At 43.0% G+C, this 13,820-nt stretch overlaps 2 protein-coding genes across 2 annotated transcripts in view; one reads left to right on the forward strand and one right to left on the reverse strand.

Moving 5' to 3' along the window:
* lgr6 (leucine-rich repeat containing G protein-coupled receptor 6) overlaps positions 1-13,820 on the reverse strand; it is a 38,123-nt gene that overhangs the window by 4,619 nt on the left and 19,684 nt on the right. Inside the window, exons 3-15 of the mRNA XM_083919776.1 lie at positions 11,673-11,744; positions 9,761-9,832; positions 6,538-6,753; positions 6,271-6,342; positions 3,607-3,675; positions 3,062-3,133; positions 2,880-2,951; positions 2,444-2,512; positions 1,982-2,053; positions 1,474-1,539; positions 1,291-1,362; positions 745-816; positions 109-234 (exon numbers count right to left, since the gene is read on the reverse strand). Coding sequence (XP_083775902.1) covers positions 109-234; positions 745-816; positions 1,291-1,362; positions 1,474-1,539; positions 1,982-2,053; positions 2,444-2,512; positions 2,880-2,951; positions 3,062-3,133; positions 3,607-3,675; positions 6,271-6,342; positions 6,538-6,753; positions 9,761-9,832; positions 11,673-11,744 — 1,122 coding nt within the window. The remainder of the gene's footprint in view (positions 1-108; positions 235-744; positions 817-1,290; positions 1,363-1,473; positions 1,540-1,981; positions 2,054-2,443; positions 2,513-2,879; positions 2,952-3,061; positions 3,134-3,606; positions 3,676-6,270; positions 6,343-6,537; positions 6,754-9,760; positions 9,833-11,672; positions 11,745-13,820) is intronic.
* The window catches only part of LOC310951517 (uncharacterized protein), a 50,368-nt gene continuing 38,621 nt past the window's right edge, over positions 2,074-13,820 (forward strand). Inside the window, exon 1 of the mRNA XM_083919778.1 lies at positions 2,074-2,121. The gene's annotated coding sequence lies outside the window, so the exon portion shown is untranslated. The remainder of the gene's footprint in view (positions 2,122-13,820) is intronic.

Consider the following 13,820-nt stretch of genomic DNA (forward strand, 5'->3'; position numbering starts at 1 on the left):
TTTTAATGACCCAACTTGCCTAAAAAGACCCTGGGATGATTTACACCGGAATTTCACTTTAAGTTAGAAAAGAATAAAAGGATGTATGATGGTGTGTTTGTGTGTTACCTCATACGGGGGAAGTAATCCGGACTGAAGGCCTCATATAACTCTGTGTTGCCCCTCAGCTTGAGATGGGTAAGGCTCCCCAAACCTGCAACAGGTACTGAGCTGAGACGGTTCTCAGTCAGGTCCCTGAGATAAATATAGGAAGAATTTGAGAAAGAAACAGAAGAGGGTGGGTGTCAGATCAGGCTAAGTCAGTGCACATATCTGAGGGTCATCCTTGGAAACAAAAAGACCTTGTCTCTTAGATATTTTAAACTGTCCAGACAAGGCTTTATCAGATTCCTTCAAGATAACACTTCGTGTCAGATGTAGTGTATCTGCTTATTTAGCTACGCATACTTTAACCAGTCTTCCAATGAAGCAGTTTGTATTGGCATGACCTGAGATGAATCTCCTGGTCACACAGAAGGCTTTTTAAAGCAATAAATGCATATCAGTGTTCTCTGTAGACTCAGCCAAAGACAACACTTTTTGTGTGGAGTGCTTGTATAAGTCAAAGGCTCTGACATACAGCTTAACTTTAATTAGAAATGCAAGAATTCAGCACGCCTTCTAGGGGAGACAAGTGACACTGCACAAGGCCCAAATGAAGGGTAAAAAAGTCTTAATGATAGTAATGTATCTGTGTTTACTCACAGTTTGATCAAAGAGTGAAGCGAGGCAAAGGCGTCCATTTGGATCCACTCGATCATGTTCCAGCTCAGATCACTGACAGAAAAATGAATCAAAGTGAAGTGAAATGGAGCGAAAATAATTGTAATTACACAATAAGTGTTGTATCTTGATCACCACTAGATGTCAGTAATATGCCATAAATTGACATATTTTTATCCTGACCCATGCTTCCCAACCTTGTAGGCTAAAATTAACCAATATCTACTTGTGACGTCTCATCGTACTATGAGTGATTTTCCCTCCAGAGATTGTTCAATTTCTATATTTTTTAGGGGCAAAACTATATACTTCTAAACTATAAGTATTTCACAAGATTTAAGCACAGAAGAAAATGCCGGTTGAAGAATTACGTTTTTTAGTAATTCCTTTTTCTTCTCCTATTCTGTTAATGATCTGTTGAAACCTCAGATATAATTTCCGAGTCCTGACCCCAAGGTTGGGAACCACTGATCACGACGGTGAATGAGTGACATGTAGGAGAAAAAGAACAGTTAAAGGTTGACTTACAGTGCTCTTAGAGAGGTGAGCAGCTGGAAAGTGCTTGACTCTATCCTCCTGATTTGGTTATGCTGTAGCCCTCTTTCGAGTGAAATACATGTAGACATCCGTAAGAACAATGTAAAAAGTGCAGGGAAATGTTAATTGTGATTTATACGTGTGTGCAATTTTGTTGGCAGTTGAACTACTCACATCTCTTGCAGTGCAGAGCAGTGGTAAAAGCTGGGCAGATCCTCGATCTGGTTGTAAGACAGCTCCCTACAACAATACACAAAGCGCGCACACACACACACACACACACACACACAAAGTACACATAAACACAGTGACCAGCTGTGGATTTATAGCGTGGGAAATTATGGGGGTGACAGGATTTTTGAGGGAACAGTCGATTGTGAGCAAGGCAATATAGCAGGACAATAAAAAAAAATTTGGAGGGTGGGGGGTATTGGATTTCATAGCGTAGTGATTGCTTCAGGGCACAACTCACCACAGTTCGGTTTTGTGTATCAGTTTTTGTACCTCAACACCCCCCCCCGTGTGTGTGTGTGTGTGTGTGTGTGTGTGTGTGTGTGTGTGTGTGTGTGTGTGTGTGTGTGTGTGTGTGTGTGTGTGTGTGTGTGTGTGTGTGTGTGTGTGTGTGTGTGTGTGTGTGTGTGTGTGTGTGTGTGTGTGTGTGTGTGTGTGTGTCTGTACTCACAGCACTCTGAGGCGTGGCAGCTGCTCACATAGATCCAGAGGGAGAGCTGAGAGACCAGCCCGAGTCAGTGTCCTATAGAGAAAAAGAGGATCCTCTGATCATTGTTGAAGTGCAAGCAAGCGAAAGGAACCCCCAGTCCTGTGAGTCTAACTTGGTCGGACAGTGAACTGTGTAGGTTCGCCAAACCTTTCACTGGCTGGCATAGCTAGCTTACCCCTCCCTATGCCTTTTTCTGAGTGTCCTGTTCAGTCCCTTTCTCTCCTAGAATCCTAAAACACACATTCTCTTTTTTTCCCTCCTGCTTGTTCTTATCTCTCCACTCTTTTTCTCTCAGGATTGCACCTCTCTCCTCAACCTCAGTGGCTTTTCACATTCTTTGCTGTTCTATGTGATGAACCCCGCTAGATGATATAATAGTATGCTGTGTGTGGTGGTGTGTGTGGGGATAAAGGAGACACTCACAAAATTTCCAGGCTAGTGGTTCCTTTCAGATCAGGAAACTCTTGAATCTGGGTTGCCCCGTTAAGGGAACTGCACCAAGAGGGAGAAAAGTGTCAGAAAACTCTCTCTCGCTCAGTTTCTCTCCCTCAGACACAAACACGCACGCACTCACGCAGACCTTGTCTAACAGCTCATTTCAGCCATCAAACCTTTCCTCCAACATCAACACAGGCTGTTTTGGCTGTCTCACAAGACATCATAAGTCACACCATTCAACATGTTCTTACAACACACTTTCTCTTACCACATCAGCGCAGAGCACAGCAATACGCTAACACAACATCATTCAGTAGGCCATTACACATGTCCACTCAACTCTCACTGCTAGGGACAGAGGATGATTTAAACAGTGTTTGGGCTAACTCACTGGAATGGTTCCTACTGACCGCATACTCACAGTGTGTGCAGCTTCGGTAAGAACTGGAAAGCAGACTTTCCCACAAACTGGATGGGGTTTTCATAGAAATGACTGTAAAAAAGAAAGTGACAATTGATTTAGTGACTTGCGCCATACATGACGTTGACATGCAATTATGTGCTTATCTAATACAATATGTGCACATTGAGCATTAAGCTCACATGGTTTGGAGCTGAGGGTTTCCCACGAAGGCCCTCTCAGGGATGGCTTTGATATTGTTGTTATGGAAGCCCCTGCAAATATAAAAACATACTGTTAGTCAGACAGTTTATCAATATGTTTCTGATTTTGTGTGTGTGTGTGTTTTGAAGAGCGAAAGGCAAGTGATATGTCCTCATGTTGCACCTGCCATTGCACAGCTGAAAAACATTTTTGGATAAATGAGATGTAAACACACACACATACGCTGTAGCTGTGTCACATATGCACAGCGCGAAACATCTGCTGAAGCTGAGGAAAAACATGGTTTGTGTGTGCATGCGTGCGTGTCTGTGTGTATGTGTAGGCGAGCGGGTGCGTGGGTGTGTAGCCAGCACCTGCTTAGGGCGAGAGAGATTGTATCCGAGTGCCACATTAAAATCACTTAACGGGATTACTTGGGATAACGCAACCATGATAGTCATGTCAGGCAGGTGTGTGTGTGTGTGTGTGTGTGTGTGTGTGTGTGTGTGTGTGTGTGTGTGTGTGTGTGTGTGTGTGTACTCACAGTTCCTGCAGCTTGCTCAGTGTCCTGATTGCCACAGGGAACTCCTGCAGATCATTGTAGTTTAAATCCCTGAGAGCGACACAGTAAGATAAACAGTTATTATTGAATAATATTTGACAAAGTCCAAGGCATGATAGAGGTTTTATTTCTCTGCAATCATAATTCAACCATATGCAGGATTTTCTTTATATCAGTGTGTGAGAAAGTGTTCCTGGTTGCATGTGTATCCGCAGTCATTTCCTCTAGACTCTGAGAGGCTGATAGCTGTCGAGTTTGAAGTTTGGATTTGTCTTTTGACCTTTGCTGCTCTGACCTGATAATTCAGCTCTGTCTCTGATTAGTTTCCAAGGAAACGCTGAATCAAAACAAGCATTTCTTCAATTTAGCTGACACAGCTCATACGCAGGTGGCAGGATACAGAGTTTAACTGTATTTCTTTTCTGCATAGAGTGCTGCACTGATGTGTTTTTGTAGGCCAAACCGGAAGTTAGCATCGCCCTGCTTCCCTCGAAAAAAAGCCAATATGATTTGAACGAACTCCGTTGTAAACAGCAAGATAGTTTTGCACAAATTAACAGCACTTTTATGATTTTTGAAGTGTAAATACAATTGCCAATAGTGAAAGGCAAACTGCTATAAACAAACTACACCGTAGTCGCATGATTAGAATGGCACCACCGAGAGCTTCCAACTTATTTTGTTTGCCATGATTTTTATGACACGTAAAAGCTTAAAAAAATGGAGTATTTACTGTTATAATTCATGTTGTAGAACATTACGTGAAAATATCTTGAGCCTGTGTTAACCACAAATCAGGCATCTAACCAAAAAAACCCATTCAATAAGCATATTGGCCTCAAGATAAGGGAACTGGAAGGGCAAAAATGCTAACTCATTTCCAGGTTTTAGGACTAATTCCTGCAGCACTCTATATGAGTATGTATTGTAGATGTGCTTGTGTACTGTATGTGGAACAGAGTGTAGTGTGCATGTTTGCCTTTGCCATATTAAGACATGTGCCTGGGTATGCACGTTGTCTTTGAAGATTCATCCAGGTAAACTGGAAAACTGGATTTGTTTTGTTTTGGGTTTTTTCAAATATTAGACAGCAAAATGCTTTTGATGAAGTACTTCTAGATATGCATGTGTGTTTACCCCTAAGTATCAGTGGATGTTGTGAAATGTTTGTCTGTCTGTGTCTGCTATGTCTTGTTTGCATATGCAGTTGTGTTTTCCAGCAGTCCCCTGGACGGCTCCACATTGTAATGATTTTATAATACACACCAGGGGTTGCGGAGGGTTGTGGTGATGCAGATGGTCTCTTATATTACTCATAAGCGAGGCCGCTGTGAGAGATTAACCCCTCATACCAGCGCAATCCCCACGTCAATGACACCTGTCATCTTATCCCGCTGAATCATCTGTCTCTCCTCGCCGCTGACGGCCCAAACACTTTAACACGCACTATTCTGGTACGGAGAGCTCCATCCTTCTTTTTCTCTTTCTCTAGTTTCCTTCATCCCCTTAAGCATGGCTCCCCTGGCTTACACCCTGTTCACTCACATCTCCCAGTATGGATAACACCTTTAAGTTGAGTGTTAAGCTGGCCATATGCTTGTGAGTGCTCAGGCAGAAGTACTTGCTTATCTGCACACACACACACGCAAGTGCCTACACACATGCTCATAAAAAGGAACGCATCATTTTGTACACTTCAACAGGTTGTTAAGCAGCATGCCAGAACCGATGTTTTCATCAGACCACCATGATTTTTGCAGGAGACACAGTTGCACTGTGTCCATTTCGCTCGCTTTCTTTCTCCACCTCTTTCATAGGATTGTCAGTATCCTGTGGTTTCCATGTTGGTATGTGGTTAGGATCTAGTTATTGAAGCTACGGCACGTACGCTCAAACAACTCTCCTGTAGCCACGTTGAGCCATATTTGACCTCAGCACTGCTAAGCAATTACTTTTACAAAACACAGAGGACTCTGTTGACGTTACTTCAAGATAATCAAAGATGAACTTTTCATCTTCACATTCCTCGTTCATTTGTTTCATGTGGTTTTAAGAAATGTTCAAGCACCTGCTAAAATTACCAGGACATTAATCATTATGACTTTAAGCGCTGCACCTCATTATTCTTTGGCATACTTGGTACATTAGATTTATGAAAACACATTCATTTTAGGTGTTCCAAGTAACACCAAACACAAAGAAATAAGGCTGTAGCCAGACATGAATGCGAGTAAATTGGTGGCTTTTTGACCTTTTTGGGGTTATATTTCAAGGATTTCTTCATATATCTTAAGGCAATGTGATTGTGGGAAAGATGACCATACAGAATGAATGTTGATACTTGCTGATACTTTGGTACTCATTAGAGCCTTTGAAATTAAATCACTTTGTGTGTGTGTGTGTGTGTGTGTGTGTGTGTGTGTGTGTGTGTGTGTGTGTGTGTGTGTGTGTGTGTGTGTGTGTGTGTGTGTGTGTGTGTGTGTGTGTGTGTGTGTGTGTGTGTGTGTGTGTGCGCGCGCACGTGCGATAGTGAAAATGTCTCGTGTTTACTTTGTAATGGTAACCTCTGTCCAAAAAAGCATGTGCGCATGCATGTCTGTGATTACGTGTGTGTGCATCTATGCGTGACTTGTGTGTGATACTCACAGTGTCTCCAGACTGTGTAAGCCCTCAAAACATCTCGCACCCATGCTCTGGATCTGGTTGTTATGGAGATGCCTGGAAAAAGGCCATACATATTTTTCAACAAATCAGAAAAATTACCTTTGAAAAACGTTTCCACACTGCAATCATCACCGCTTTAGACTTAAGTCAATGGAACAAATCATTTCTCTGGTAAGTTGAGAAACATCAGACTCATCAGACAAACAAACATCAGAGGGTTTTAAGTAAACAAATCAAGATGTCACTCACAATACGACAAGAGCGGAGAGGTTGGTGAATGCATAATCTGGGATGTGTGTGATCTGGTTGAGGGCCAGCGTCATGGCCTGCAGAGAGGGCAGTGAGTCCAGGGCCGTCACAGGGATCTCTGTTAGGGAATTGTCGTCTAACCACAGGTGTCTGAGGGAGCGAACCCCTCTGAAGGCCCCAGCAGGAACCTCAGACAAGAGGTTAGCATCAAGACGCCTGCAGGGTGAGAGGAACTGAGCTTAGCGCGATAATCACCAAGTCTAAGTACAGTACGTTTGCTTATGTGCATGTGCATTCGGGCTTGTCCGTGCATTAGTGGTTGTATGACGTGGCAATGAAACACTGTGGCTTACAGTAAGGTTATTATGAGAATTATGCATCTTTTATTCTCCTCCTTTCATCTTTGCTGCAGAGTCTTAGAAGCTTCTCATTAGGATTAATTCCCATGCTAAGTAAGCCATGTCTAGCTTCACCAGCACAGACATGTATGAAATGTAAGATGAGAATATGCAGATACAAACGTGCATGAACGGTTGTGACGTGCCTGTTTTATTCTACCACATTTTATTATGCTGTGTAAAGCTTCTTTCCCTCAATGCCACAAAAAGGAGAAAGACAGAAGGAGGGATGACCATTTAAAGACACATCTTCAGCTGTTTGTCTTTCACTCTTTCCATCGGAGTCCCACTGTCGCCATGGGAGTTTCAACCACTCATACACAAACACGCAAACATTCTTTCACTCATGCACTTTTATCTTTTCAACCATACCAAACCTAACATGCCTCTGTTCCCTCTACCCCTCAGTGTCCTCAACCCACAGGCAACGAGTGTGGACTGTGACACCCCCTACCCCCACCCACGTAAATGCACACATGCATACATACACTGTCCATAGTGATGAATGATCCCCTCGGGCAAAGTTGACAAGCTGAGACCACTTCCTCTGACTATTCTTCTTTCTTTTGGCCCTTCACAATCTACTTTTCCTCCCTCTGGCCCCTCTCACACTTACATCTTCATTGATACACTCCCAGACACTACTAACCTCTTTGTGTCTCACTCCTTAACTCTTGTTCGTCTTTCAAACATCCTCCCTTATCAATCTTCTACTGTGGTTCTTTGATTCTGGTGTTACAGCTCCTTCTCAGCTTCCTCACCCCTTGGAGGCTTCACCAAACAAACAGCATCATCAAAGTGAAATCTTAACTTGAACTCTGGACTCTGGGCTTTTCTCTCTAGAGAAATTTTCCATTTTTCCATTTTCCAGGAGAGGCAATTGTATACATTGGCAGATGCTCACACACATGCATGCAGGGAACACCCTCCACCATACATGTAAATACACATGAATGCTTCAAGAAATGTTCATCTTCTTTACATCTTGAGCGTGTGCTCATTTTCTTTGGTGCTAAACATTGTCCTTGCGCATCCTGTGCATTTCAACTACATTGTTTGTCCCTGACCCAAATTGCAAGATGAAAGCTACGGAAGACCCTTCACATTTCTGGTTTGTTCTCTAGGGCAAAATAATAATTGCTCCTCTGGGTGGACCTGCCAGGTCTCCAAAAGGTCCAGACAGAACCAGGAATGTTCCACAGAAGCCAATAAAGCAGCAACTATTTCCTGTCCATCACATCAAAGTCTGAGGCACGATTACGGGAGAGAGAAATAGAGACAGAAAGAGTTCTCTTAAATGATCCAGGAGATCTGTGAACCTGCCTCCTCTGGTTCAATTCTCCAGATGGCCAACATTTTATACAACAAGGAACTTGAAGGTGCACATTTCACTACTATCGAGTCATTCTATAAAAACAGGGTTACGCTGATTAATGTGGCTTGTGGAACTCATCAGTGGTGATTATGCTGCTTAACCTGTTGGTTGTGACCCAAAAAACTTGTCTCCTCCTGATGGCACCGAACTAAACAATAACTCTCAACACTTTGGTGTAATTTGCCTGTTCCAAAGAGTGAGACAAATTTCTTGACTCAGATTCAATTCACTGCTGACAAAAGGATTCTTATACGTATTAAGACATGATTTATTTTAGATGAAGGCCTCCTTGATATATTTATACCAATTTAAAACCCATGTGGTGTCTCTTTCTTTTTACCTGGTGTGTTTAATGTCAGTGAGAGGCGCCAACAAGCTTAATTCTCCAAAGCTTTCCAGTAATCTTTCTCTGCTGGGCTTATCATTACTGTAATGACAAGGTGTGTGCGTGTGTCTGTGTGTGTGTGTGTTTTTTTTTTTTTTACTTGAGAGCTTCTCTATGTGAAGAAATTAAGAGACCACACATAGTATGAAAACATGACACACATCCTGAAGTTATACATAAACTCAAACAGGGACAGCCTGTCCCATAGTGGCGGTCTGTAGGTACAGTATGTGTGTACGATGTGTAAGTGTGTGTGTGTGTGTGCGCGCGCGCGCAGGCTCGGTGACTGTGTTTAGGGAGGGCAGGCCTGCTTAATACCAGACAGGGGAACGTTGTAGGCGGTAGAGGAGTTACATGTGCACACCCCTCCTATGTAACAACTCCAGCAATTTGAGCGTGTCTGTGTGATGAAGGAAATGGCTTTATGGATATTTACAAAAATAATTATTAATTTGGAAACCAGGGATTATGTGTGCGGTAAGAGATGGGTAGGAGTGGGGAATTACACATGAGGTGGTCCACACGCTGACATACATACACACACACGCACACACACACACACACACACTAACACTGACCCCACAGATGAGACACTTATGCCACCAAACACTCTCATTAGCCAGGGGGATAGCAGTGTGGGTGGTGGGAGAGGAGCGGAGGAGGAAGAGAGAGGAATTGATGGAAAATGGGGTTGTTTCACAGCTCATTGGAGATGCTCTCCCTGGCCTGCAGTGTCTGCTGTTTCCCTCATGGCTTCCAGATGCTACCATGAACTGCACTGACAGAGTCGGGCTGTGAGTCCTACTGTCAGGCAGTACAGCACTGAATGCACAACTATAGGGGGTATGGTCTGTAATATGTCAGCAGTACTCGATACCTGCACTGCGGTTAGAACTGAGATGTGCCGGTGGGTGGTCAGGGGATGTATTCCCTGCTAGATGAGGTATAGTAGCATGATTAGTGTGTGTGTGTGTGTGTGTGTGTGTGTGTGTGTGTGTGTGTGTGTGTGTGTGTGTGTGTGTGTGTGTGTGTGTGTGTGTGAGAGAGAGAGAGAGAGAGACTCACAGAGACAGTAGGTTGGGTAGATCCCACGGAGCATCATCAGGAAGTCTCTCAAGTTGGTTGTTTTGTAGCATCCTGAAAGACACACACAGATCATTTAGTTATAGGTAATGGGTCTGTACGTGATAGTGTGCGTGAGGGAATATCAAGCAGAACAAATAATTCCATCATGAGGGAAATCTGACACAAGAAGGAAAGGGTCAGTGAAAGCTTGAAGAGAAGCAGAATGAGGGGTAGAAGAAAAGAGAAGCTCCTTGGGTGGGCTGCTGATGTCATTCTCAGAAGAATGGAGCAAAAAGTGAGGAGGAAGTGGGGAGCAAACAATATCCCTCTCTTTTCTTTTCCTCCTTTACTTTCTCTGTCTTTCTCTCCCTCTTTATTTCAAGTTTTTATCGTGGCCAGTTGTCTGACATTAGCACACAAGCCGTATGGTCTTTAGTATCTTGGCGTTATGCTTTTATCCTCGCATCATGGTGCCCCAATAGTCAGTCTTATTGAGGCTGAGAGTATTAGGCCTTGCATCACAAGTTATTATAGTATAACAATCCAGTATCTTTCTGAGTATGAGTTAACCTTAATACCTCTACTGCCAAGTACGAACCATTTTCAATCTAAATTATTTATTATCTATTAATTATTTTGATTGGGAATGCGTTCTCGGTGTCTCAGGATGTAAAAAGCACATTTTGCTATATTTATTTACATAACTCAATGTTGCACGTTTTCGTAGTGTAGTGTGTTTCACAATATTCTCCTGTGTAAGATACAGTACAATGATTGCCTCAGTGTAGAAAAACTGCTGCTCAGGTTTTGAGAGGATCGGGGAAATGTTTCGACTGGGGCCATGATAAATACATTGAATAGATGTCTTTTCCTGTTTGAAAGAAATTCCCTTCGGGTAACTTCGCTGTACTCAACTCTGGGCTCAATACCCTGTGTGTGTGTGAGAGAGTTAGCAGGGACCTTGCAGTTACCCTACACAAGGTCAGCGGCCCATTTGTGTTTGACACGGCCTGACTTTAACTAATGTATTTTGGAAGGAAACCAACAGCTCAGCTGCTCTGAGGTCAAAGGGACCGTCCAAAGTTTGCTAGGGTGTTATAGTGTGAAGCATGAATGCTTGCAGGCATGTATGAATTTAGGATATGTGTGCCCTTCTGCAGTAATGACATAATAGCACAGGATTCATGGCTGGTTCACTCATTCTGTCTTGGTTAGTTTCACAACACAAGGTGAAAGAAGATCAACTTGTGTGCCTGGTGGCAATCCCCCAGATTCCATGAAATTACAAACTACAATTCTCTAGCTAAGTTTATATTCTGTGGCAGGGCTTCTCAAACTTTTCTCAGCGAGGGTCCAAAAGGAATTGCGTTTCTTGCCAAGGCTCATGAAAACCTCCTTAATACCCTTGTCTCGCAACCAGTAGAAATATGGCAGCAACTCATCAGATGCCATGATCACAACTCAGAAAGTTCCATGGTTTTTATGGTTGCTTTGCTCATTTTTGTGATTTAATACTTCACGGGAGCACTAACAGTTGGTGGCCATGGATCATAAGGCTATGAATACACTATGAGAAATGGGGTGTTGAGAGAACAGCTTTGAATGGCGTTTTTAAGTGATTTTTTTTGTCACTTGCTGTAATCTCTGTGGGTGGTGTGACTGGGAGGTCCCTACATTACACCTGTGTGTGTGTGTGTGTGTCTGTGTGTGTGCGCGCGCAACTGAAACAGGGCTTGTTTGGGAATGAAGGAACCAGCCCATAAACTTTAACTACAGTTAATGATGCGTGGCCTGTGTGTTTTATTCAAGGGAGCACAACTCTATCCCCCCCAGAATAGTGGAACAACCCACCTGGGATCAGGTCTGAATCACCAGAGTGTAATAGGGTGGGAGGTTTGAGTAGTTTACTTACAGAACTTTGAGGCTGTGGAGACCCTGGAGAGCGTGGCCTGAGATATACCTCAGCTGATTCCCTGAGATACGCCTAGGAGAGAAACAGGGAGATCAAAAAGTGGAAAGCAAAATATAAAAGAGCAAAATGAAATAGAAGCACATACACAAAAAAAATTACTAGTCTCATAAGAGAAGTTATGCCTTTTGCTTTATTCTATGTTTTTGGATGTAGCTGTAATATGACTTCATCCTTGAGTTGTTGCTTTGGGGTTACTGCTGGGGCAGTATTCAAATAACAATATTCGATTCCCTACAATGTGGTTGCTATTGGCCCAAAGCGCAGCCTGAAACCCTAACCAATCCTGGGAGCTCTTATGAATGAGTAAAGATTGAATTGAATGAGACTGAGACTGGGTCAACAAGTGCAACCTGAAAGTATATTTGCTTGTACGAGTGTGAGTGTGTGTGTATGTGTGTGTGCGTGTGCGTGTGCGTGTGTGTGTGTGTGAGGTTGTGTGTGTGTGTGTGTGTGTGTGTGTGTGTGTGTGTGTGTGTGTGTATGTGTGTGTGTGTGTGTGTGCGTGCGTGCGTGCATGCATGTGCGTGTGTGTGTAGGAAGGTGCGCACATGAGCGCATATGTGTTTGCAGTGTGAATGCGTGTGCTATTTTCCATGTCCTTGAGGTAAATTGGGCTCGTTCTGAGGGGGCCTTGAGGACAGCGAGGGAGAGAAACCACACACATTCACACAGGCAATCCAATCAGTTTGTTTATCAAACACAGCACCTAATGGTCATTTGTGAGTGTGTATAAGATGTCCAAATAAATAACATTCAGTCCAACAGAGTAACTCTCAAGGTCACGAGCTGGAAGCACAGTTTAAACACAGATTTGGTCTTCACAGCTCGAGACCACCCACTTTTATTAAACACACACATACTACTTCAAAACTCATTGGCATCCTCCTACTCATACCGTTGCTGTACAGGTGACATTTTCCTGACATTTGAATCTTATGCTAAGCAGCCTGCCTCTGGCTGAGTTGTTCCATCATTGCCAGGATATTGAAATAATGATATAACACTTTGCCTGTCTTTCCAAGCCACTATCACCCAGATGGTAATGGACGAGAGCTCCCAGCAAACTCCCTCTGACATCTGATACTCATGTCAACATGTCTCAGTCTTATTACTGTGCAGTGGCAAACCGCACAACCCTACCCGCGCCTGCCAAATCTCACACTCAGCCCAGTTTAGAACTCTTGTAGAGCTCGTATTTATCAACACAAGCACACACACGTATATGCACACCCAAATCAGCATACTAGAATACAAAATGGACTGATCGTTATCCAGGCTTTTGTGGTGCCATTTAGTCATGCCTCTCAAACCACAGTCAAAACTCATTCAAACAGACTTTGACTGCACCACATGATGGCTCAATATAGATTTCACAGACACAGATGATGGAGTAGGTCTGCAGCTCTTTGACCCCACAAATTTCAATATTCATTTCTTATTTTAAGATAAAGGAGTATAATTTGCTCTAAGGTCAGATTTTCACTGATTAAAAAACCTGTATACTGCCCATCTGTTGTCCCTCAGTGGACGATAGGTCTGCTACTTCAATACCATTTCAGTTTCCGCTATTGCACAAGCTGGTTACCAGGGACAGTTTCAATAGCAACATTTCCAGAGTTTACTGTTTCAATAGACCTTGCTGAGGTCCTGACATCAGTGAAATAAGCTCTAAGCTCTCTAAGCGTATTTCTGCAAAGACCCCTAAGTGCCTTCTTTTGGTTCGTATTCAAACAATGATTAGTTACAGACGCACTGGACGGAAAAAAGATATAGGTAGCACCAAAGAAAAATAAATGTCTTCTCAATGGGGGGATGAGGAGGGCCAACAATTTAGAGTTTTAGAAAACAAACATTGTAGTTAAGGCCATGGTATGATGTGCAGTCCTACTGCCAACCAGCCTTTCTCTATTAGCTGCACCATTGGAGCCAAAACAGCATTAGAGTGGAATCATGCTTTTTTGCCGATTTCATTTGTCAAAAGAATAATTATGTCCAAAGCGAAGATGGATATTGAAAAAGGAAAGAAATGTTCAGACGTTCTTGATAGACATCAACAGAACACTGGCATTTGCCATTGACCAACTGTTT

Source organism: Echiichthys vipera (assembly GCF_963691815.1).
Source record: "Echiichthys vipera genome assembly, chromosome: 9".
Classification (NCBI taxonomy): Eukaryota; Metazoa; Chordata; class Actinopteri; order Perciformes; family Trachinidae; genus Echiichthys; species Echiichthys vipera.